Source organism: Artemia franciscana, chromosome 8 (genome assembly GCF_032884065.1).
Source record: "Artemia franciscana chromosome 8, ASM3288406v1, whole genome shotgun sequence".
Taxonomy (NCBI): domain Eukaryota; kingdom Metazoa; phylum Arthropoda; class Branchiopoda; order Anostraca; family Artemiidae; genus Artemia; species Artemia franciscana.
In genome coordinates, this window is record NC_088870.1 from 31,918,823 (window position 1) to 31,943,859 (window position 25,037).

At 36.1% G+C, this 25,037-nt stretch overlaps 1 protein-coding gene across 1 annotated transcript in view; it reads right to left on the bottom strand.

Annotated features, from left to right (window-relative positions):
- Positions 1–25,037, bottom strand: part of LOC136030303 (ubiquitin carboxyl-terminal hydrolase 48-like) — a 250,597-nt gene that overhangs the window by 620 nt on the left and 224,940 nt on the right. The window contains exon 21 of the mRNA XM_065709189.1: positions 3,766–3,841. Within this exon, the coding sequence (XP_065565261.1) occupies positions 3,766–3,841 (76 nt within the window). The remainder of the gene's footprint in view (positions 1–3,765; positions 3,842–25,037) is intronic.

Below are 25,037 nucleotides of genomic sequence, written 5' to 3' on the forward strand. Positions count from 1 at the left end.
GCTATCGGCATTCCTAATACACGCCTCAACAAAATAAAACACACACACACAAAAAATCCGTTTTTGCGTAAAAATTCAGCATTGCAAGCCATTAACCGAAAATATTTTTTCCTGGTAATAAGGATTATAAGCAGAATTTTGTGTCACTCGTCAACCGTCAACAAGTTTCTGTTCATTTTTATTCAAAAATCGAACTTAAAATAAGATTTTAAATAGAAAAGGTATAAAAACATTGAAATTATGCTTAAAAAGCAACACGAATTTCCACAGCTGTTGCATAGATGCAATTTTTCCGAAATTTAAATGTTTTTTTTTCAAGGGGAAGTGGAGACTGAACAAATTATTTCATAACCAATTCAGCTTAAAATACAGTATTTCACAAATACTAATAAAAAAAGCTCCTTATGAGGACATTTCAAATAAGACGTCTGTCAGAGTTGAATCTATGTCGCCAACAAGAGTAACTGGTCACAATTTGGCTAGCACTGACAAACGTTGCCAGTTGTATACAAAAATTTTTGCCGTGAATCCATTCGGTGATTAGTTGAGTTTGAGACATGGAATAATCTCGCAGAAGAAGTAATCCCCGCATTCCACAATACTCTCAATAAGTTCTTTAAGAATAGTTTCAATATTTTAAAAGTAACTTTTGCTGACACCTGTGGCACCATGAATTTTATCAAAATAAAAAGAAAAGAAATTTCAAACTGCTTTTCTTCAATAAATGTGCAAGATGACATTTTTGTTGTTTCATTTCGTTGAGCTATTACAGCTCGCCTGAACCACACTCGTACTCAGGAATATTTTTCAGAAGAGGGGGCCAAAAAATTTGTTAATTTGAAAAATTAGTGTTCACAAATTTGGAAACGATTACACAGAGACACGGGCCTGCAATAAACTAACATTGACAGAACTTAACTTTTTAAGCGTTGGATTAGAACAGTGATAAGATCAAACTATGAGATAGAACTTTGATAATTTAGAACTGTGATAATAAAATAGAACTGAGGCATTCCGTCTTGACTATACATATCATGTGGCTGTAAGCATATGGTGCATGCAGTAAAAGCCATATCTACCATTTTACTTTATATAATTGGTAAGTCTGTATAACACCCATCAACTCGAAAAGTGTGACACGAATCTATACCAGGGTCGTATCGAGGACTTCTTTTCGGGAAGGGTTTTACAAAAGGATTTTTTCGGAGGGAGGGAGGGGTTTACAAAAAAAACTTAAAAAACGCATAAAAATATGTTTATATTCATTTTTGTTACGTTTTCACGAGTTGGACAAACATTTCGGGGGGGGGGGGTCCAAACCCTCAACCCCCTGGATTTGGCCTTGTCCTATGCAACGTATAACAGTTTCTCCAGGGATCTGTACAATCAGGTTTGCTAGTTTTTTGATGCTCACAAGAGAGCAAGCATTTTATTTTATCCCTGAAGCCTGAACGCAAGCAAAAACACCTCACTGTAGAGATTGCACACAGTCAATAAGTTTCGTAAAAAGAGACAAATATCATGCGTAGATAACTTCGATTTTGCTGATTCGATTACTGCTGATGATGAACACTCTATATGTGTCAATAAAACTGTACAATAATACTGTATAACTGTCAATAAAAAGGTTTCATCGCTATTTTGAACTGTTTTACTTTCGTAAGGTCATGCGTAGTCTTGTAAGCATGCCCTCTTTTATCTCCAGCTCTGGGATCGAGTTGGAACAGTCCGGAAAAGTTTTGCTTTTTTTTGGGGGGGTAGGGTGAGGTAAAATTTTGTGTTTGGGAGATGAGGGCACAATATTCTCAGACCCTTACAAAAGAGGATAATCATGTTTTTTTCTTTTTTGTACATGCCATCCGACAAGCTTTTTGGTCAGTCCCTTTAATAACAGCGTTATGGAGATTCAAAGAATGTGTGCACATCTAGACTAGCTTTAAAATGGACGATTTCAGTTCGATTCCTTATTAGCTAAACGGTAAATCCATTTGAAATAGAGGGTGTCTGAAAACATTCCTTGAGTACAAAAAAAATCCTTACATTCATTATCGGCGCGGTATATACTTAAACTGGTGCAAAAATCTTACAAAATAAACCAAGTTGTTCTTTCTGCCATAAGCAGGGCAGCAATAAGTTCTTTGAATTTTAACTGAAGAAATAAATGCCAAGTACTTAACAACTGTTATTTAATTATCAAATAGTAAAAAAACTGAATAAAAATATATCTTAGCAGCACGTAAGTTTAAGCTAAACGACTTTTACTTATGTAGAATTTGAAGCAATAGTCAAATAGATTTTTAGCATCATCTGAGCTACTTTTTAAAACCTAAAGTAACAACACTGCTTAATAACAATTTTTCTCTTTAAGTATCAATTTTGAAGTACTTAGTACTTACAAAAATTAAGGAAAATCCAAAATGTGTTGCAGCTGTAGGGCTGCAACAGCTTCAAAGTCATAATACTTTAGGTGTTTACTAATCAGTGGAACCTGGTTCCAACAGTAAATTTCTATTCAAGTTATTTAGATTATATTTCCTTTCAAACTAAGTTTAAATTATTTGTTTTTCTTGAGCGTCGAAATTCAACACTGAGTGCAGGAGCCTTTTTGTTATATGTTGAACATTTCTAGGAATTTGGTTTACACTAATTTTGCCAGGTTGACACTAACCTGGCAGCTGATACTAACTTTTTTTTAAATACTAGGCTATACACCGCAGCACCAAGGAAACTCAAGTACCCAATTTGTCACTAGTCCTTTGCTCAGTTTAACATGAAGGGTTAAAAGATCTGTTGAGCATTTGCTTAGCTAATTGCCTCATTTACAAATACTGCCCATCGCAGAAACTTGTCTTTGGGAATGCAGGGTTACGATCCAGGTGGTAGCAGAATTCAAAGTGTCATACGGAAAACATAGTAAATATTCGGAATTTCCCTTGCGGCGAGCGGGATTGAACCTGAAACCCCCGATCGATGGAAACGGTTAGCTTCACTACACCACCACATAATTCGAAGTGTCATATTTCAATGTATCCCCTACTTTTGAAAATCTTCATTGGCTTTAGCCAATGAAGATTTCATTGGCTTTAGTTATGGCTTTAGCTAATTCCATTGGTTTTAGCTATGTTCCAGTCAGTTGTCAGGCAGATCCAGGCACTTTCATCCAACTAGGCAGATGGGAATTTGAAGTGGCTTACATCTTTGACCATCCATGTCTCCTCAGCACAAGGGGGTTCACCAGCGGTTTCAAGATTTGTTCTTTAATTTCTAATATTACAAATTATTTGTCTATTGTTTATGTTGTTTTTAACTTATTATTTCATTCTTCCCCCATCATTTCCTTCATGCATGCACGAGTTTACGTATTGGGTCTATAACCATTAGAAATTGAAAAGGAGATACCAAGCAGTGTCTTAGACGTCACTGATCGAACGAACATTTATCATACAGCATTAATTTAACACCAACATTTGCAAGATATGTATTGATTTTGGGACGACCACCAGGCAATGTGAATTCTTAAATTTCAATATCAGAGTCTATTAAAAAAAAACTTTAATTAAATAGATCTAACTATTAAACAGCCCGTACAAAAGGCAAAGAAAAAAAAAATAAGGACAAAAAAAAAGCTACGAATGAAGTTACACAAATTGCTATATTAAGATACCATTAATGTCGTAAAGTGATTTTCATAAAAGATTAAAAACCTCTGAACTACATTTGCAACGTTAAAAAAATTCTTCAAATAAAAATTGAATTAATATTTACCTTTAAAACCCTGCTCCGGGGATTGCTGAATAAGCACAACGTCATTGAAATCCATATCTTCAGGGGGTTCATCAACCTGAAAAATAATTTTATGATTTTTTTTTTCTAATTTGGTTCTATGCATTTAAGTTGCTTGTTTAGGGACAGAAGTTACTTCAAAGAGCGCTTAGTAACGCAGTAATAATAATAGTTTAACATTTTTGTTTGATTCTGGTCGCATTTGCTTCTTCAATACTCCTACAAGCATTTTCGGGTGTTCTACTGAGACATACGTTGAGCCAACCAACAAAAAGCAAGACGTTTCCGAGTGGGGCTGTGAATAGCTTATAAGAATACATGAAATTAAAACGGAGCTTAATGAGAAGTGGTGAAGCTTTGAATATATTGGGATTGAGGATGAGCGGACCCAGTCGTGTCGGCCTCAGGCGAATTGGTACTGCAGTGAGCTATTAGCAATAGTAGCATATTTTAGTATTTTTTTTTTTTAGAACAAGCAGTTAGCCTTAGTATTTGAAATTTGGTCTTCCACAAAGAAAGATCGGAAGAGATTCGTATACCCTCAGAGAATTACAGCAAAGACGAGCGAAAAGAGTCCGCCAATAGAGTACGTAAAATCGATTTTACTGCAACGGAAAATCCCTCGAATCTACTACCACGCACAAATTGAATCTGCTCCAGAGACACCACCTTGGCGATGTTTAACGAACGACATCAAGCACACTTCATCCAAACTTTACCCCATTTGCTGCCAAGTTAGGCTTCCCCATCCCGTCACCCCTAAAATTCTTGTTGAGCTTTAACATTACCTTCTATCCATACATATTCACAAATTGAAAAACGTGCCTTTCGGTCTTCCCTTCTGTATAGGTGTGTTTACATACACTGAATAAACAGCTAGACTATTAAAGCTATAAAACTGAAAATTATTGCAAAATAATGTTGGTGCTAAAAACATTACTAGAGTATTGTACAGGTTGCTTTACAGAAAAAAAAAACCCGCTACAAAAAAGAACGGAAAAATGACTTGACGTGAGAGCTGAAGACTCGAGTTGCTGAGCGGAGGGAGAAGGAAAAGAACCCACTTCTCTAGTTACAATATATTTGAGTGAGAATAGAAATATCTCCCATCAAAAATTTCCTTTTCTAAACAGGTTCCAAAATTATATGAAAATACGTAACTGTTAAACATGAGTATAACCAAATAATGCGAGTCTGTCACGACTTGGCTCGGAGATATAATTCCCATAGGAATAAGCATGAAAGGCATAGAATTATAGCTTAACTTTGATGTACTTTACTAGAGTACTGAGCTTGAAATTTCATGACTTGTGATTTTACCTTGGAAAGCATTTTCATTCGCAATCAACTATAATTAATGAAACAAAATTCTCTTCCAAATTCAAACACAGCCAGGGAGAGAAGCATCAAACTTTGAACCTAGGACATCTGATATAAGTTTCCTAAGGTCTATTCCTCTCTATGTACTAAACAGACTTAATTGAATGCCTACATAGGCTCAGGAACGCCAGAGATTATATGAATATTAAGCACCAAACTTCTACATTTTGAACAAGAGGTCAAGTAATGAAACTTCTGATCCTTTGTATTGGTAGATAATATGGTTTAGTAAAGTTTAAAACGTTAACAAGCACCATAAACAATAACTGAATGACATAAGAACTTCGAGGTGGACTTCTGGAACTAAATTGTGCTTTCTGCGTTTCTAGAAGAACTAAAAAAGGATAAAAAGCTACTCTATGAAGCTCAAAATGTGACTTCAAGTAATTTTAAGCACAGATAATGAACATTTACTGACATCAATTAACTAATGCACCCTTAACAAGTTTCTCCCATTTTTCTTTGAAAAGAGTTTTGCTAAGAATGGTAGACTAGCTCGTCAACATTTATTAAAATGCTCTCCTGAAATACTTACTTTTATCATAGAAGAGCAGTTGCCGTGATCAAGATGGGTCCAAGGTAGCGCAAAGCCTCCATTCATACTAGACGTCACAGAGACCCCTTGCTGTCCAGTTCTAAGCTGGGTTAAGCGCAGACTGGAGAAGATGTGTGGGTCCCTGTCCTGCCCTGGTCTTAGGTACTGTTGTTTTTCCTGAGACCATACTAATTTCAACGATTAAAATAATTTGAAAACTGCAAGTTGAAATGTTGGACGATAAAATGTAACTATCGTATTGACATTTTCACTGACAAATTTAAATACTTTGAACTAGACTTATTAGGAGTTTCAGATTGACACAGAGGACCCAGGGACTACTTGCTGTCCGGTTTTGAGTCAGCTAAGTGCTTCGTGTAAACTTGAGAAGATGTTTTGGTCCTGGTTCCGCACTGGGCTAGGACCCAATGCTTTTCCTGGGACTATAATAATTTCAATGATTTAAATAAAGTGAAAATTGCAACTCGGGATGTATCATTGATAGAAAAATAATTATTTCATTAAAGATTCAGACAATTTTAGCTGGATTTCTTAGGAGTTTCAGAAACCCATATCCCAGGGGTAGGAAACATGTAATTAGGTGATATAGGATTTATTTACACAGACAGGGAGGATAGGGCGCATAAAACCGACTCATGGAAGTAATAATGATCCAAATGAATTTTACTTACAGCTACAGGAACAAATAGGAAAAGAAGATAAAAATGATTTTAGATTGCTACAACTTTGTAAATATAACAATCAAGTTACAACCAATACAGTATTTGGTCATAAAATGGCCCATAAGTTAACATGTTACTCACATGATGGTAAGACAGCCAACTTTATTAATTACCTTATTATAAAGTATAATTTTAGGAAAATAGTTTGTGGAGTAGCAGATGGTGTCTAGGGAAAAAGTTAGAAACGCAGCTGGAAATATTAGTGAAAATGCATGAAGTTTAATAGAGAAGAGGTGGGAGAAGGGCTTGTACAGGAAGTATTTGAGTGATTGATCATATGAAAAACAAGAGGAATGTAAGATTGTGAAGAAGTTAAGTAGAAAAGAGGAGGGGTTTCTGCAAGAATTCATTGAGTGATATATCATATTAAAATGAGAGGAATGTGAGGAATTAGATAAAATTGCTGAAGGTTTAGAAGATTCAGCCAGACGGTATGATAGTTAGATATTGTATTGGAATGCTAAAAAAAAAAAAAAAAAAAAAAAAAAAAAAAAAAAAAAAAAAAAAAAAAAAAAAAAAAAAAAAAAAAAAAAAAAAAAAGAGAGAGAATAGTAAATCTGGACGTGTCCCAGTTAGTGACAAGGAGAGATTTAAAGACAGATGGACAGAAAATTATGAGAATGTGCTAAACCATGATAAAGTTACAGGAAATGATATAGAAAAGAATGAAAAAGCTTGCAGTACTTTGGAAGTAGAGGAAAATTTATTTTACGAGGAAGAACTAATGACCGACTAAAAAGGCCGAAAAACAATTAGGCATCAGATGCTAAAATTGTGGTAAATGATATTTTAAATATGGTATGTGAAGTTAAATATAAATACTGAAAATTACGAAAATAATCTTTGAAAAAAGGAAAGTACCTAGCGATACTTTGTCGCTAGGGAGTACATAGCAATAAACTTTAATTAAACCCCTCTATAAAGAAGGTGATAAGAATGAGTGTGGTAATCATTGAGGCAAAAAGTCAATTATTTCGTATGATGATACTTTTAAGAGAAATGCTATAGATAAAGTTTTAAGAAAAGAACAGTGTGGTTATAAGAAGGAGAGATGATGCTCTGGCCAAACGTTTATTCTCAGATTAATAACTAAAAAGTGTCTGAGTTATCACACCCCTTTAGTCTTTAGGTTTATAGATTATGAGCAAGCTATTGGTTCAGCCAACAGAAACGCTTTAGCGAAGTCCTATCCTAGTATACAGAAGTATTGTATATCATATAAATACAACAAAGAGATTAGTACTATGTCCAAGAACGACATAGTTGAGGTAACGGTCGGACATAAGGTTGGTAGCTGGTTCCGTATAGAATCAAGAGTTAAGCAGGTTTACGTTCTATCCATATTTATATTGATTGTTTTTAAGGACTTTGTGACAAAAAACACAGCAAAGGACATGGAGAGCATGGAACCAAGTGGGAAGTAAAACTCTCCTAGACCTAGTGTTCTAGATGAACATTTAAAAAAATGAATGACGTTTTGGAGGTTTTAGAGTCGAGGGTATAAGAACAGACTTGAAAATTAAACAAGAAGACCAAGTCGCTTAGACTGGGAATATGTGAGGTGAAGAAATGATGTTGGGTAACGAGAAGATCGACCAGGACGATAGCTTCACTTACCTAGGTAGTATTATTAGAAAAGATGGTGGATGTAGCGAAGATGTTAAAAGTAGAATAGCCAAGGCAAGGGTGGTTTTCACAGTTGAAATATATTGGAGGATGGGAAGACAAGTCTGCGAACCAAGACCCAGAGTGGACCCAGCTCTAATGGGTATTTGGAAAATCCAGGAGAAGGTAAACAGGAAGGGTGTGCGAAAGCATATGACTTCTTGCCCAGACCCCACATTTCACTTACTGGCTGAAGGGCCAAGAAATGGAGGTCAGCACCATCGTTAGGGACTATAAAATATAATGCCCCATTCTGAGTACAAAAAAAATGTGGTTTATCCAGCTTTCTAGGGTTATACTGAGAGAAAGATTGAGATGGCTATGACATCTTCTGCGGATGAAAGATGACAGATTGCCAAATATCATCCTTTTCAGACAACCATCTATGGCCAAGAAAAAAATAGGTCGTCCCCGAATTGGGCGGGAGGAGGTTATAACAGGATTTAAGGAAAATTGGCGCTTCTTTGGAGAGTGTAAAGGGGAAGTCTTTCAATAGATTAGTATGGAGGAGGAGCGTTTGTAGCTGTGTTGGCCTCAAGCGGCTTGGTGCTACAAAGTTATTAGTGGTAGTAGAAGTAGTCTCAATTCAGCAGCGCATAGTTCAAAATATAAGCTGAACATACTTGAGCAAGAACTAGGACTTGAATGCAACTCTTTCGGAATTTCCAAATTTCCCCACTTCTTTGGAAGCGATCGCTCAATGTGCCGTGATATTTGGTTTTTATAAATCAATATTAACTTCAGATTTGTTGTAAATAAGCTAAGAAAATCTGACATATAAACTTAGGTAGAAATTAAAGACAATTTGCAAAATATATAACTAGACAGTTTTTTTTTTAAAGGACAGTCATACTACTATCCCAATTACTTTTGATGGTTAACATTTACTCATTTAAGACTATTCCCTAAATAGTTCCTGAACGACCAGTAGTCGAAGAAGTACAACTCGACTATATGTATGAAATTGGCGGCGTTGCGGTTGGGGCTTTGACCTATCCGATATACAGATTGGAATATCTTTTATGACTCTAATCTTCAACACGGCACCATATGTCCGCCGTTTGCGAAATATAAACTTAGTATGCTTTGATTTTTGGCGTCAATTTTGCAACATTAGCCTTATATTTATAATCAACAAGCTTATCTGTATTTAAATATCGATTGCAGGGGAAAAATAAACACCATTGTAAATACGTTCGTTATTTGTTTTGACTCTAGAGTTCCTACGTCGCAAAATGTGCTTCAGATTCGTAATCAACAAGCTCAGAAGCCCTTACAAACCGATTTTAGACATTTTACAAGATAAATAGGGGAGGGAATCTACCGAAAGCACCGTGTTTCCCAACGGTATTTAGTTACCCGTAAATTACGAGAACATATGAGTGGGTCCCGAAGCTTCCCATACTCCTGGATATTTGAAGCTATTCCGCAAAATTGAAGTTGTGAGTTCCTTCTACGGACTTAGTCTATCCAAACTTAATTTAGTATTTTACCGAATAAAGAAGAGCGAGAAACTACCTTGGAATGCTGTATTGAATTTTGTTTACCGTACAAATGAAGCTGGTAATCAACCGGAAGAAATTGCGAATACAACTACAAATTCTTTCAGGTGGATGCGATTAGCAAAGCAAAAGATATTTCGTGGATTGTTGTGCAAGTACCAAATCACCCTTAGATTTGTAAGAATATGTCCTAGATCTATTATATGTGTCATTTTTCAGCCTGACTAAGTTTCCACCATCCCGAGAGAAGTCAAAGCTTCTCTCGTAAGAAAGGTTAGTGGACTAGGTGTCTTTTGGTGATTTTATTGCTTTTGAAAGTTCTCATGCTCTGCCCAAACTCTTTAAGTTCATAATATCCCATCTTCTATAAAGCACATGTACACCGTAATTGCCAAACAAGTCAAGCAAGGGCTAGACAACCCTAATGCTAGTAAAAGCTACCTTGACCACGTTTGTGGAGGTTCCCAGCTCCCTATTCTATTCTTAAAGCCAATAAAGAGTGAATGGCGAGAGATACTTTGTGATAAGATAGCTGAAAATTTGCTTACGAAAGCGCTTGCTAACAATGACAAGAAAGTGTAAGCTACAGTAAGCAGCCCCTCTTCATCTTGGTATAGTGTGTTCTGTCCTCGATTATATTTTCAAAAACTTTATGTTTCATGATTAATAGCGGTCTACCAGCTGAGAAGATATATCACATACATCAACGGTTCTGGTGCAACATCATCTCTTGAGTTTGTTCAGAGGAGCTTATATCCCCTTGCCCTTCACACGTTGGCACTTTGATGTGTTTTTCCGGCCGTTTTCCTTTACTCAACTCTTTTGATCTTTACATATGCCCCGAGCGGAACAAGACTGACGAATTCTTGTACAAAGTCGTGCTTGAAGACATTCTGTCTAAAATTAAGATACCGTTTCAACTTTTACAGTCAATTCAGAATGTATTGAAGATGAAAGGCAGCTCCTGCTAAACGTTTACACATCCGAGATAACACATGCCCTGCATTGCACTCAAATGTGCCCACACGAAAAGTACATTTCAATTCAATCGTATATATTTAAACAAAAACATATAATTACATGTACATAATCTGCCAGGAAAGCACAAAAGTGCTTGACTAGGGCAGAAACTTAACTAAAGAATAATTAAACAATCAACTAACAGAAACAACGAATCAACTGGATTTATCAAAAAAAGAAAAAAAGAGAAAAAAAGGGGGGTGACGAAGAGAAAGAAAAGAAAAAAAATAAAAAGAAAAGAAAAGAAAAAGACCGAAAAGAGGAAGACCGCACGATATTCAAATCTAAACAGTATTTCTGTAACGACCCTTCACTGCTGGCTTGAAGGTAATAAGGTTATTTGAGTTCCGGATTTCCAAGGGGATTGAATTCCAGATAGCTGGTGCAAAAAATCTAATTAAAAAAGAAGCTCTTTTTGTTGACGGTGTCTCGTGGGCAATGTCACATGAATTTAGCGTTTCATAAGTATGCAAATCTTGATTTAAAGTAAATAAATTTTCAAATGACGATGGAAGGAGGTTGTTAAAATATTTAAAACAGAAAGTTGCAATCTGAAAATCCCTAGTCTTTGACACATCAAATATTTTAGTAAGTTTGAAATGGAGGTTAATGTTATCTGAATGCTGAAGAGGTAATATAATTTCAATGGCCTTATTTCGGCTGATTTGGATTCTCTTATAACATGAGATGAAGTTGCTTGCCCATATAGAGCATCCATAAGACAAATGGGGATGAAAAATAGAACGATAAATCATTTTCAGGATTTTATTTTTAGGGAAACGGAATTAAAGATGGCGGATGACTCCAAGGGACCTTGAAAGTTTGTTACCTATCAATTTAGCATGTTCATTCCACGAAATATTACAGGTTTTTACTGTATTTATAATATTATTTTTTACAATTAAATTGAGGTCTGTTTGGAATGATCCGATTCTAGAAAATAAAATATAATTTGTTTTACCATAATTTAATGTCAAATACTGTGAATCAGCCCACGATATAAATTCAGTCAGAGTAATTTCCATTTCTTTAAATAAAGAAGGTAGATTTTCACATGCAACAAAAAGAAGTGTGTCATCTGCAAATATTGTGATATTAGCTTCAGATAAATAATATTTTAAATAGTCAATGTAAATGAGAAAAAGCAGTGGTCCTATTATTGAACCTTGTGGCACTCCACACGGTAAAATATGGCACTCTGATGTTGCATTTGCATTTTGTACAACTTGAGCTTTATTAATAAGATACGAACGAAACCATTTTAAAGCTACATTACGCACACCAAATGATTCAAGAATTTGGGGTAATTTATTATGATCAACAGCGTCAAATGCCTTTTTAATGTTTAAAAGTAAAGCTGCGGGTATTAGGCCTTTATCAAATGCATCATTCACCCAGTCAACCAATTTAAGAATTGCAAGGTCCGTAGAAAGTCCTTTCCGAAAGCCAAATTGAGTATCACATACTGGAGGTAATCATACATTCTTTTATGGACTACTTTCTCATAAATCTTCAAAAAAAAGGTAAAATAGAAATGGGTTGGTAATTACTCGGTTCATTTTTTGACTTCCCTTTGTGAAGGGTAGCACTCGGGCTAATTTAAGTCTTTCTGGAAAAGTTCCCTCTTCAAGTGATAAATTAATCAGATGAGTCGAAAGAGGAATAACAATTGTTTTTGTTGCTTTAACAACTTTTAACGATACTTCATCTACTCCACAGGATTGTGATTTCATACTCATAATTATTTCATTTATTTCATTTTCATCACAATTTGTAAAAAGGAATTCAGAAGTAACATGACGAGGTTTAAGTTTGGGGACTGGTGGACCTTTTGATCTTTTAACTGCTTCATGGCACAGCTGAGAACATTCCTCTGAAAAATACTTGCATAAATTTTCCGCAATTTCTTTTGGATCATTAATAATGTTTTCACTGAAATTCATCATTTTAATCTGGTCCTTTTCCTTTTTATGCCCCAGTGACTCATTGATTTTAATCCAAGTCCGCTTCATTTTTCCATTTATCTGTTCAAACTCTTTTTCGTAATAAGCTCTTTTAGCGTAACGTTTAATTTTATTCAGCCGATTTCTATACTCTTTGAAAGTCAGGAGTTTCTCATTTTGAAAGCTTGAAACCTTGTACTTTCAAAACCCGTTTTGAAAGCTTGTACTGCGTCTAATTTGAGGTTTAGATTGTAGGTCGAGTGCGGTCGGACTAGTTATAGTGTCGTCAATGATATTGGGTGCTTAACAAAAAGGCAGTTTGTGAAGTATCTTTCGCAGCATACGGAAGCCAGGTCCTTCCAAGTGACCCAAGTGCTACGTGGAACTTTCTGAAATGATGAGCTGTTAATAACACCCTCCAATGAAAGTGATTGCATTGAATATTTTACGAGTGAGTTTGCATCTCCTGATAGTTTCCTTGAAGCTCAATATCAGTCCTATGAGCTAGTTGAGGACAATCGGCGTCTTGGTCCACTGCCCATCAGCCCTCCTTACGTTGTCACTGTAACTAAACTATGTAATACTATTTCAAAGTTGAAAGAGAATTATTGGACATATGTTTATTTTGTGCCGGTTTAATAGCTGCTGTCGGGTAAATCGCCTTCTAAGCGTAGGTCGCACCGACCCCCATTGCTGTTTTTCCAGTACTTTGTAAGTTGCTAGAACTCCTCACATTTGATAAGATAAATTCAGTGTGTTCTGCAATATAATCAGTGTTCATCGTAGCCAGTTTGGATTAAAAAAAGGTCTCAATCGTGAGTATATCCGTGCAATACTCGAAAATGTGGTAATTGATACGACCGAAATTGAAGTACTATATATTGCAGGTGATGATGTGAGAAGGACGTTCGATTTTGGTATACACACATAAATACTTGTTTCAGCTCGGTAATGGGCTTTAGACATATTTGCAACAGTACCTTTCACTGAATGTATGGACGGCTTCGTGTCAGGTTGAAATTGCCTTCGTCTAATGGAAAGTTTATTTCAAAGATGATAAGTCCGGAGAGAAAGGGGATTCGTCAGGGCGCGATTTCATTGACACCCCTTTATAATGATAGGACTGAATCTTCACAAAATGCAGCTCCTGATAAGTTTTGTTTTCCGCGGTTTCGGTCTATTGTTATTATATTATGCGGACGAAGTCCGTTTGAGTAGGTCGTTATCTCAAATTGAATGCAATTCATAAGATTTAGATCGAAGAGTACACTTACATAGTTCAATAAAGCCTGTAGTTCAATAGTTCAATGCAAGTAAGAGCAAAATAGTGAGATTTTCCGGTAATCATTGTTATTAGTAGGCCCTCTAATCATAAATAACAAAAATCCTTGCATTACTCTAATTTCAATATGATATAACATATCCACCTTTCGTTAAAATACTTTTGTTTACAACGGTCGATCCAAATTTTTATCTGATGCCATGTAGAGCCCTAGGGCCTTAAAAATAACACTAAAAGTATCTACCCTTTCCCTTCTTTTTAAAACCATCCATTTTGTATAAAGAGGTATAAAAAATAAACAATTAGCCTAGACATGAGAGACACGTGAGCCTTTCCAAAATAAACGCTGCTGCGTTGACAATGATATTCCAGGGCTGGCACCCGGGGAGGATTTTGGTGTTGCTCCTGTCCCTACTACGGATTAATATATTTTCCAATTATTTTTTGACTTGCCTTTACAAAAATCTCAAATTGAAAACACATACAAACCAACCATTGTCATATGTCAGCTATTTTACAGAATTTTGATTTAATGTTAATTATGTGATGACCATTAACGAAAAACTTCTTTTGTTCAATTCAAATTTGAAACGGACAGGGAAAATGTGCACTGGCGAATCTGTTTGCAAATGCAATAACATAAATATAAATAAATTCCGCCACATCTCTTTGCTACTCCTATCAAAACCTCTTAATTCTTCATCCTAGCCCAACTTTATAGGCCCGTTTGGAAACAAAGGGCTTATATACAGAAAGAGTTCTAACTAATTGCATAAACGACTGGAGAAATTCTACAGAGAAAAAAGCACTGAGATGTTTCCAACTTGACGCGATGAGTGCTAACTTGCAATCGGATACAGATGAGGCAAAGAAAGAATCGTTTTCGATCTATAGAAATTGAAGATCAGAAGTCTAATAGACGAAAATTGTATCGATTGGATTCTTATAGTTACAGACATCCTGATCTTGCATTTTTGTCATCAACAGATTATCTTCTTTGTAATCAAAGAGAACAAAAAGTTGAAATGCGGTTATTTAAATCCGAAACTAAGAGAAACATTCACATACGAAACTTGTTACTTCACATTCAACATGGTTCATATTTCTAATATCCAAAATTTTAATGATGTTCAAACCTTCTTAAAAGGAAGAAGAGCCCCATAAACTGGGTCGGAAGGGTTTGATTCAGAAGGGCTTTGGACTGGACCCAAGATCTTTCAATTCTTTTATACTTGTCTATACATATATACAAGGCCCACGGGCTTTTGAAGTATACTTATCTATCTATCTATCTAAATTTCATATTATTCGACTTCTATTCTACTAATTGAACGACGCAGGACCTAATGTTCACAACCCAAATGTACCTAATGAATGCGCGAGGAACTGACTTGTCTATAAAATAAGAGGTTTCGAACCGCTGGGAAGATCCCGAAATTGTGCCCGATACCGGGACCACCAGCTAGATATTTCAAGCTAACTCCAAAATAAAGTTTTTTTTCTTGCAAAATAGAAGAAACCATCAAAGTCTGAAGCATTTATCATAATGCATATAATAAATTCTTTCACTAGAGGTGGCAGCATTAGCCATTAATTTTAAGCCTAGAAAACAGGACCTCCTTGTCATCAAGTGGCGTGACGCTGCAATGAGTGCTTTTTTTGCACCGACATTCTTACGGTGTCAAAAAGAGTAGAAATGCCAGAATGGCGGAATCAGATGTAAAATTAGCCCGTTATCCACCGCCCAAAATTTTAAGCAAACACTGCATTTTACACTTCACCAAATCCTTTTGCCGAAGCATGAATACCAGAAAAGATATTGAATATACGGAAAGAGTGCATTTTTGAGTCGCAATTTTCACGGGGGGATGGGTTTATTTGGGGGAGATGAGCAATATCCCACCCCACTGTAAAACTAAAATTACGTTTAGTTTACAACATAAGTGAGTATACTGACGTAAAACTAAAATTACCAGAACCCAGAATTTGACAACGTAAAAAAAAAACTTTTCTGTTTTTTCTGAAACGTGACTTTGTCAAACAGTTCGTGGTAACGAACTGTAGTAAGGAGCGACCCGGCTCAATAATAACCAAAACTCTAAAAAATTGAATATTGATATCAAAAGAATCGCATTTTAATGCTGATTTTAAATATATAAGTTTCATCAAGTTTAGTCTTACCCATCAAAAGTTACGAGCCTGAGAAAATTTGCATTATTTAAGAAAATAGGGGGAAACACCCCCTAAAAGTCGTAGAATCTTAACGAAAATGACACCATCAGATTCAGCGTATCAGAGAACCCTACTGTAGAAGTTTCAAGCTCCTATCTACAAAAATGTGGAATTTTGTATTTTTTACCATAAGACAAATCACGGGTGCGTGTTTATTTGTTTTTTTTTCTTTTTCCCAGGGGTCATCGTATCGACCAAGTGGTCCTAGAATGTCGCAAGAGGGCTCATTCTAACGGAAATGAAAAGTTATAGTGCCTTTTCTAAGTGACCAAAAAAATTGGAGGGCATCTAGGCCCCCTCCCACGCTCATTTTTTCTCAAAGTCAACGGATCAAAATTTTGAGATAGCCATTTTGTTCGCCATAGTCGAAAACCATAATAACTATGTCTTTGGGGATGACTTACTCCCCCACAATCCCTGGGGGAGGGGCTGCAAGTTACAAACTTTGACCAGAGTTTACATATAGTAATGGTTATTGGGAAGTGTACAGACGTTTTCAGGGGGATTTTATTTTGTTTGGGGGTGGGGATGAGGGGAGGGGGCTATGTTGGAGGATCTTTCCTTGGACGAATCTGTCATGGGGGAATAAAAATTCAAAGAAAAGGGCGCAGGATTTTCTATCATTTAGCCGTCCTGGCCGAGTGGGTTGGTGCGCTGGATTCAGGATCCCTTGTCTGAGAGGACACGGGTTCGAATCCCAGTGTACCCAATTCTTCAGTTTGGGACGGGGGTCAGTGGCGTGACTCTGTAAGCTTAGCCAGAGTCGACCCAGCTCTAAATGGGTACCTGGAGAAATCTGGGGAAGGTAAACAGGAAGGGTGTGCGAAAGCACAGGATGGCTGGCCCCCAACCCCCCATTGCACTTCCTGGCTGAAGGAACAAGAAACGGAGATCAGCACCGCCGGTACGGACTGTAAAGTCTAATGCCGTATCCTTTACCTTTTTTTTTTTTTTTTTTTATCATTACTATAAGAAAACAATGAAAAATAAACATGAAAACATTTTTTCAAATGAAAGGAAGGAGTAGCATTGAAACTTAAACGAACAGAGATTATTACGCATATGAGGGGTTCTAAAAATACTTTAGCATAAAGAGCGAGGTATTTAGGAGGAGATAAATACCTCGCTCTTTATGCTAAAGTATTTTTAGTAATTTCAACTATTTATTCTACGGCCTTTCTGATTCAGGGGTCATTCTTAAAGAATTGGGACAAAACTTACGATTTAGTGTAAAGAGCGAGGTATTAACGAGGGTACAAACCCCCTCGTATACATGATAAAAATATAAGATTATGAAAGTTTGTTACGTCAGTTAATTCTTAAGTTACGTATATTTTTTACTAATAAAAACGTTCGTTAAAAATTAAAAGTTCTAGTTGCCTTTTTAAGTAACCGAAAAATTGGAGGGCAACTAGGCCTCTTTCTCCACCCCTTATTTCTCAAAATTGTCTGATCAAAACTAAGAGAAAGCCATTTAGCCAAAAAAATAATTAATATACAAATTTCATTTTAATAATTTATGTGCGGAGAGCCAAAACCAAACATGCATTAATTCAAAAACGTTCAGAAATTAAATAAAAAAAAACTAATTTTTTTTTAGCTGAAAGTAAGGAGCGACATTAAAACTTAAAACGAACAGAAATTACTCCGTATATCAAATGGGTTGTCCCCTCCGCAATCCCTCGCTCTTTACGCTAAATTTTTACTCTTTGCCACAATTCTACTTTTTAAAACAATTAAAAGCTTTAGCGTAAAGAGCGAGGGATTGCGGAGGGGACAACCCATTTGATATACGGAGTAATTTCTGTTCGTTTTAAGTTTTAATGTCGCTCCTTACTTTCAGCTAAAAAATTAGTTTTTTTTATTTAATCACGTAACAAAGCTTCTTCACTGTGGTTTTGAAAGCAAAGGACAGCAATAACAGAAATCTTAAAGTGTGTGTCTTCATTTGTAATGGTGCTGTTATACATAAACTCAAAAGATTAGACAGATAGGAGTTAGTATTCACAAAAATATAAAAAAAGAAAAAAAGAAAAGGAAAAATCTTTCAGAACAGAATTTTACAAGATTTTAATGATTTTTTCCGTAATTTCCTATACTTATTTTCTAATTCACCCCCATTTTGAAAATATCTGCCACTTTTCAGCAAGCATCAAAAAGTAACAACTTGAGCTTATTTTTTATTTTTATTTTTTACAATGGAATCCTGAAGAAATTCCCTACATAGAGGCAATCCAACAATTTTGAATCATTGGAAAAAATACATTTGGCATTTGTGACCATAAAACTAAGATAACTTCAGTGCTGTAGGGTTATGAGACTTAAAAAACGAGGATTAATTTATTTTTCTCCCACAAGCACGAGACCTATAAACTGGGTTGCACCCAGGATTATGGTTCGGGAGGAGGAAGGGGCAAAGAAAATTCCCTCTTTACACACCTTTCCTTTTTAAGTGCAATGGTAGGCGAATTTGCGAGTCAGAAAATAATTGGGAGGAGGGAGATTCAAATCTGTTGACCTATTCCCACTGGATATGGTCCTGATAAGACCCCACTAGTGAAGAGACAGCATTGAATTGCTTGTTGTCAGTTCACTAATCCTTTCTTCGTCAATACTTAAAATTATTGGGCTAAATAAGTATGGCAACGCTGTTCTTAAAAATGAAGACAAAGACGCCTCAGAAATCTGTCTTTTACTAACCAATTTGTAACATCTTGACTTAAGACTAATTTACTAATATTCTCCCAGAGAAATAGTTTCCTAGACTGAGAATCCTAAACTCATCATGGACAGAGAAGAACTATTAGTGTGAAAAATGGTCCCTTTCTACAACCGATGACCATTTGGCAAAAGAAACGGAGTTAATCTTGTTTTTATAAGCTTTATTATGGGAATTCTCAGTTTTCAACCTTTGCTTAAGGAAACATTCTCCAATCCAAATTTGTTGATACTCAAATAAATTACCAATGAACAGTAGCTCAAATTTTAATTAAGAGTAATATAATAAAACAGTTAGAAACACAATTAAATACAAAGATTCGATGAAACTATGTCCTTTCTGAGCTCTTCCATTGTTACTGAAACGGCTCTTTTCCAAGCATTATCCACAGTGCTTTGATCACAAAGGGAGATTCTAAACATACCTTGGTTTCCCCTCCAATGACACATCGAAGACACAAGTCCTTATCAAAAGTAAGTGACGCTAATCATACCTATTCGGGGATACTCTGAAACACCCTATGCAGCACCCATGATATTACCAATAATTTAATGTGTTTTGTAGTGATAAAAATGTCAATATCTTTGAACTTCTTCTCAGAGGAGAAATAAGGATTATAGATTTATCAAATAGGTTATTACTTAGTTCTCAGGGATTTTTCGGTTATCGTCAAATGTTTAAATTTTTTTTCGACTTCTGATCATAAAATGAAGAATTTAATAAAAATGCCATCCAAGTCCTCATCAAGAGCCTCTCCTATTGGCGGAAGGATATACTTGCTTAATTTCTCACGTAAGTCAAAATTTCTAGAAATGCTTTCTTAGAGAATGATATAAACCTGCTCAAAACAAAGGAAAATACTCCTTCTTACACTACGTTTAGAGATGTTTTCTTTTAAAAGGATCTAAGTTCACTCAAAACAGGAAAATGGGGGGCACAAGACATATGACTTAATTCTATACTTTGTTCATTTTTTCTTGGCATTATTTTCTCTCAGTTCCCAGCCTGTGACACTCAATGGCTAGCATGTGGTGCCGTCTAGCAGGCATTATCGAACTTAGGGCATTTTCGGGCATTTTCCTGAAAAATATTTGTTTACACTAGAATCGATAACTTAGATTTAATGAAAAGCCTCCATTAGCGTTTCTTCTGATGATTCCTAGCAATTGAGGCCAGCTTGGCACAATGTACCAACCCCCGATGACAGCTTCTAGGGGGCACAGTATCACCTATAGAGGTTTTTCAACCTATTCCTCTCAAAACTAAATTTCTTAGCTAAAAAATAACCATTGATTTTATTTGAACAGCGGCAAAATATCATTTCAATGCTATAATGCGATGTTCCATGGTAATTCCCAGCCTGTAACACTGAATGGCTAACCCACCACATGGTATTTTTCCGGCATTTTCCTGCATAAATATTCGTTTAAACTAGAAGCAATCGTTTAAACATAATGAAAAAAAAAATCTCCATCAGCGTTGCTTCTGATGACTCCTAGCAATTGACGCCAGCGTGGAACAATGCCCCACTCCCGATGACACCATCAGGGGGCGCATTATCACACCTAAGAGTCTTTAACCTTTTTCTCTCAAAACTAAAAACTTGTTAAACTAAAAAATTACCATTGCTTTTATTTGAACACCGCAGACCTCCCATTTCATTGTTTGATTGCGACGTTCCATGCCAATTCCCAGCCTGTGACGCTCAATGGCTGACCCACCCCCTAGCGACCAATTCCAGAGGTGGGGGTTGTTACTAAAGATAAATTTTACCAAATTAAGAATTATTCATGAAAGGTTTTAATTGAAATGCTACGTTTCTTTGAGCCATGACTATGCATATTCACTATGCATATTCACGCCACCTTGACAATATGTGGGTGATCCACCCCCTAGCGAGCAATTCCATCGGGTACCCCTAACATCCAATTCCGCGGGGGCCTAGAAACCAATTCCAATGGAAACCTAGCGAGTGATTCCAGCGGGACCCCTAACATCCAATTCCAACGGGGACCCCCTATGAACCAATTCCAGAGTTAGGGTTTGTTATTAGAGATGAATTTAAACCACATTAAGAGTTATTCATGACAGATTTTAATGGAAATGCTACGTTTCTTTGAGCCATGGTTATACATATTCCAGCCATTGCGACAATAAGTGGGTAGCCCACCCTAGCAAGCAATTTCAGAGGGGGTGGCTTGTTATTAGAGATAAACTTAAACCATACTAAGAAATATTTCTGAGATTTTTAATGAAAAGGTTTCATTTCTTTGACTGGATTTTAGATTTCAGTCCCCCACCGCTGAAAAGTTCTTTTAGAACCTCCCTCCTTAACTTTAAGCTGTAAAACATGCTAGTCCAAGCAATTCGTGTCACCATGTCAAACTACGGGTGGCAGACGGCGCACTCCACCATTCCTCAACGTGATGGCATCTATGGTAATTCATATCACCGCGACAATATTTGGCTGCCTCGTGACAACCCTATGATACGCATTATCATTTCTAAGACATTTTCCAGATATTTTCATAATAAAATTATGCTTAAAGTTCATTGATTCGTGTTTTTGCAAAACCCCCCTCAACAAGATGCCCTTCACGGCAAGTCACGCTACCATCTCAAAACGTGGCTGACTCGTGGCATCCCTATGGCACATATTATCATTCCTAAGACAATTTCCAAATATGTTCTTGTCAAAAATCATGCATTAAATCCATTGTTTCGTATTTTTTGCAAGCCAACCCTCCCTGATATACCATGTAATTTCACACCATCGGGCCACACTATGACTGACCCTCTGGAACCTCATCATTATCCCTAAGACATTTTTTAAATGAAGTGATATCCAATTCCACATCCCCCACTTCTGACCCTTAGTTACAACGGTTCCATCTCTAATTCTGCTGGTTTCTGACCCGGTTCAACCGATTCAAAATCTAGCTCCGGTTGCTGTCCACAATTCCACAATTCCGATTCTAGCAATTCCGCTCCAAGTTTCGTCAGTCCCATTATTTTTTATGCAGCAGTCTCCGTGGTAAACTATGGCTGGTCATTGACAGTAGCGAGTTTATTATAAGTTTTCGATCAGTATCATTTTAACATTGGAAGGATAAAAACTCACATGTAACTTGTGTTATTTTGATTTTTATTCGTGAAACTTATTTCTTGATCATTATTTGTTCGTGAAACTCGTTGCATGTTCATTTTTCTCTTCGTGAAACTTATACATTGATTTTTCACCTTGTGATGCTGATTTTGCTCATGGAACTTGTTGCGTGCTGATTTTTGTTCATGGAACTTATTGCGTGATGATGTCGGTTCGTGAAACTTGTTGCATCTTGATTTTTCTGGTCGTGAAACTTGTAAATCGATTTTTCTCCTCGTAAAACTGATTTTCTTCATGGAACTTCTTGTTTGCTCATTATGGTTAGTGAAATTTGTTACATGTTGATTTTTCTTTTCGTGAAACTTTTACACTGACTTTTCTCCTCGTGAATCCAGTTTTGTTCGTGGAACTTGTTGCATGCTTATTTTTGTTCGTGATACATGTTACAGGTTAATTTTTCTCTTCGTAAAACTTGTACATTGATTTTTCTCAAACAGATTTTGTACATGCAAATTATTGCGCGCTGATTTTTTGTTCGTGGAACTTGTTACATGCTGATTCTTGTTCCAGACACTTGTAGTATCTTGATTTTTCTCTTCGTGAAACTTGTACATTGATTTTTCTCCTCATGATACTGATTTTTGATTGAACTTGTTACATGCTGATTCTAGTTCATGGAACTTCTTGCATGCTGATTTTCGTTAGTGAAACCTGTTACACATTGATTTTTCTCTTCATGAAACTTGTGCATTGTTTTTCTCATCGGGAATCCGGTTTTGTTCGTGGAACTTGTCCCGTGCTGGTTTTTGTTCGTGAAACTTATTGCATGTTGGTTTTTATTTTCGTGAAACTTGTACATCGATTTTTCTCCAGGTGAAACTGATTCTGTTCATAGAACTTATTGCGTGCTGATTCTTGTTCGTGGAACTTGTCGAGTGCTGATTTTTCTTAATAAAACGTATTGCATGTTGATTTTTCTCTTCACAAAACTTGCATATAAGGATTTTTCTCTTTGTAAAACATGTGCATCGATTTTTTTTCATCGTGAATCTGGTTTTGTTAGTGGAATTTGTCACGGCTGATTTTTGTTCGTGAAACATGGATATTGGTTTTTCTTTTCATTAAACTTGTACATTGATTTTTCTCCTGGTGAAACTTATTTTGTTCATAGAGCTTCTTGCGTGCTGATTTTTGTTCGTGGAACTTGTTGAGTGCTGATTTTTGTTCATGAAACGTGTTGCATATTGATTTTTCTTTTCATGAAACTTCAAAATTGATTTTTCCGTGTGAAAATGATTTTGCTCATGGAACCTATTACGTGCTAATTTTTTGTTCGTGGAACTTGTTGCATGCTGATTTTCTTTCGTGAAACAGAAAATAAGTTAAAATGTATAAGTTTCACGAGGAGTAAAATCAACATGGAACAAGTTTCACAAGCAAAACTTAGCACGCAACAAGTTCCACGAACAAACAGCAGCAGACAACAAGTTCCAAAAAGAAAATCAGTGCCGCGAGGAGAAAAAAATCAATTTACAAGTCTTACCAAGAGAAAAAACAACATGCAAAAAGTTTTCCGAACAAAAATCAGCACGCATCAAGTTTCCACGGACAAAATCAGTATGCAACAAGTTCCATGAATAAAATCAGTTTCATAAGGAGAAAAAGTAATGTACAAGTTCCACAAAGAGAAAAATCAACATGCAACAAGTTTCGCAAACAAAAATCATCACTCTACAAGTTCCACAAACAAAAATCAGCACGCAACAATTTCCATGAATAAATTAAGTTTCGAAGGAGAAAAAATCAACGTACAAGTTTAACGAAGAGAAAAAAGAACATGCAATAAGTTCCACAAAAAAATCACCCAAAAAACATCAATGAACAAAACCAGTTTCAAGAGGAGAAAAATCATTCTACAAGTTTCACGAAGACAAAAATCAACACGTAACAAATTTCATGCAAAAAATCAGCACTCGAAAAGTTCCAAGAACAAAAATCAGCACGCAAAAAGTTCCAGGCGCAAAATCAGCTTCACGAGGAGAAAAATCAATGAACAAGTTTCACGAAGAGAAACATGAACATGCAACAAGTTTCACGAACAAAAATCAGCACGCAACAAGTTACACGAGCAAAAATAGTTTTACAATGAGAAAAATCAATGTATAAGTTTCACGAAAAGAAAAATCAACCTGTAACAAATTTTTCTAACCAAAATGAGCACGCAACAGGTTCCAGGAACAGAAATCAGCATGAAAAAAGTCAGAATTGGATGTTCGGGGTCCCGCTGGAATTGCTTGTTGGGGTCTTATTGGAATTGGTTTCTCCTTAACAGTAAATAATGTTTCATCAAGCAAAATGGAACTCAAGGGACTAAATCCTCAAAATTCTGATTATTGGCGCCGGCTGCCCAAAAACATGACCTGGAGGGAGGGACCTAGAAGTGAGGAATGCAAGGTTTCTAGTACCGTCATTCAGCCTTTATGAGCGTTCCAGCATATAAAGTAAAATTAGCAGCTGCTGCACAAATCGGCAAAGATCATAAAGCAAACAACAGAAAAATTCGTAAAAGAAGATGCACTTCTGTTTGTGATTAAATAAAATAAACAAGTTTTTTTAACGGAAAGTAAGAAGCGACATTAAAACTTAAAACGAACAGAAATTACTCCGTGTATGAAAAGGGCTGCTTCCTCATCAACGCCCCGCTCTTTACGCTATAGTTTGACTCTTTCTCTTAACTCTATTTTTTAAAACAGCTAAAAACTTTAGCGTAAAGAGCGGGGCGTTGATGAGGAAGCAGCCCCTTCATATACGAAGTAATTTCTGTTCGTTTTAAGTTTTAATGCCGCTCCTTACTTTCCGTTAAAAAAAAACTTGTTTTTTTATTTAATTTCTGAACGTTTATGAACTAATGCATGTTTTGATTTTGGCTCTCCGCAGATGAATAATTAAAATGAAATTTGTATATTTTTTTTTTGGCTAAATGGCTTTCTCATAGTTTTGATCGAATAATTTTGAGAAAAATGGAGCGGAGGAGGAGACCTAGTTGCCCTCCGTTTTTTTGGTTACTTAAAAAGGCAACTAGAATTTTATATTTTTTACGAATGTTTCTATTAGTAAAAGATATAGG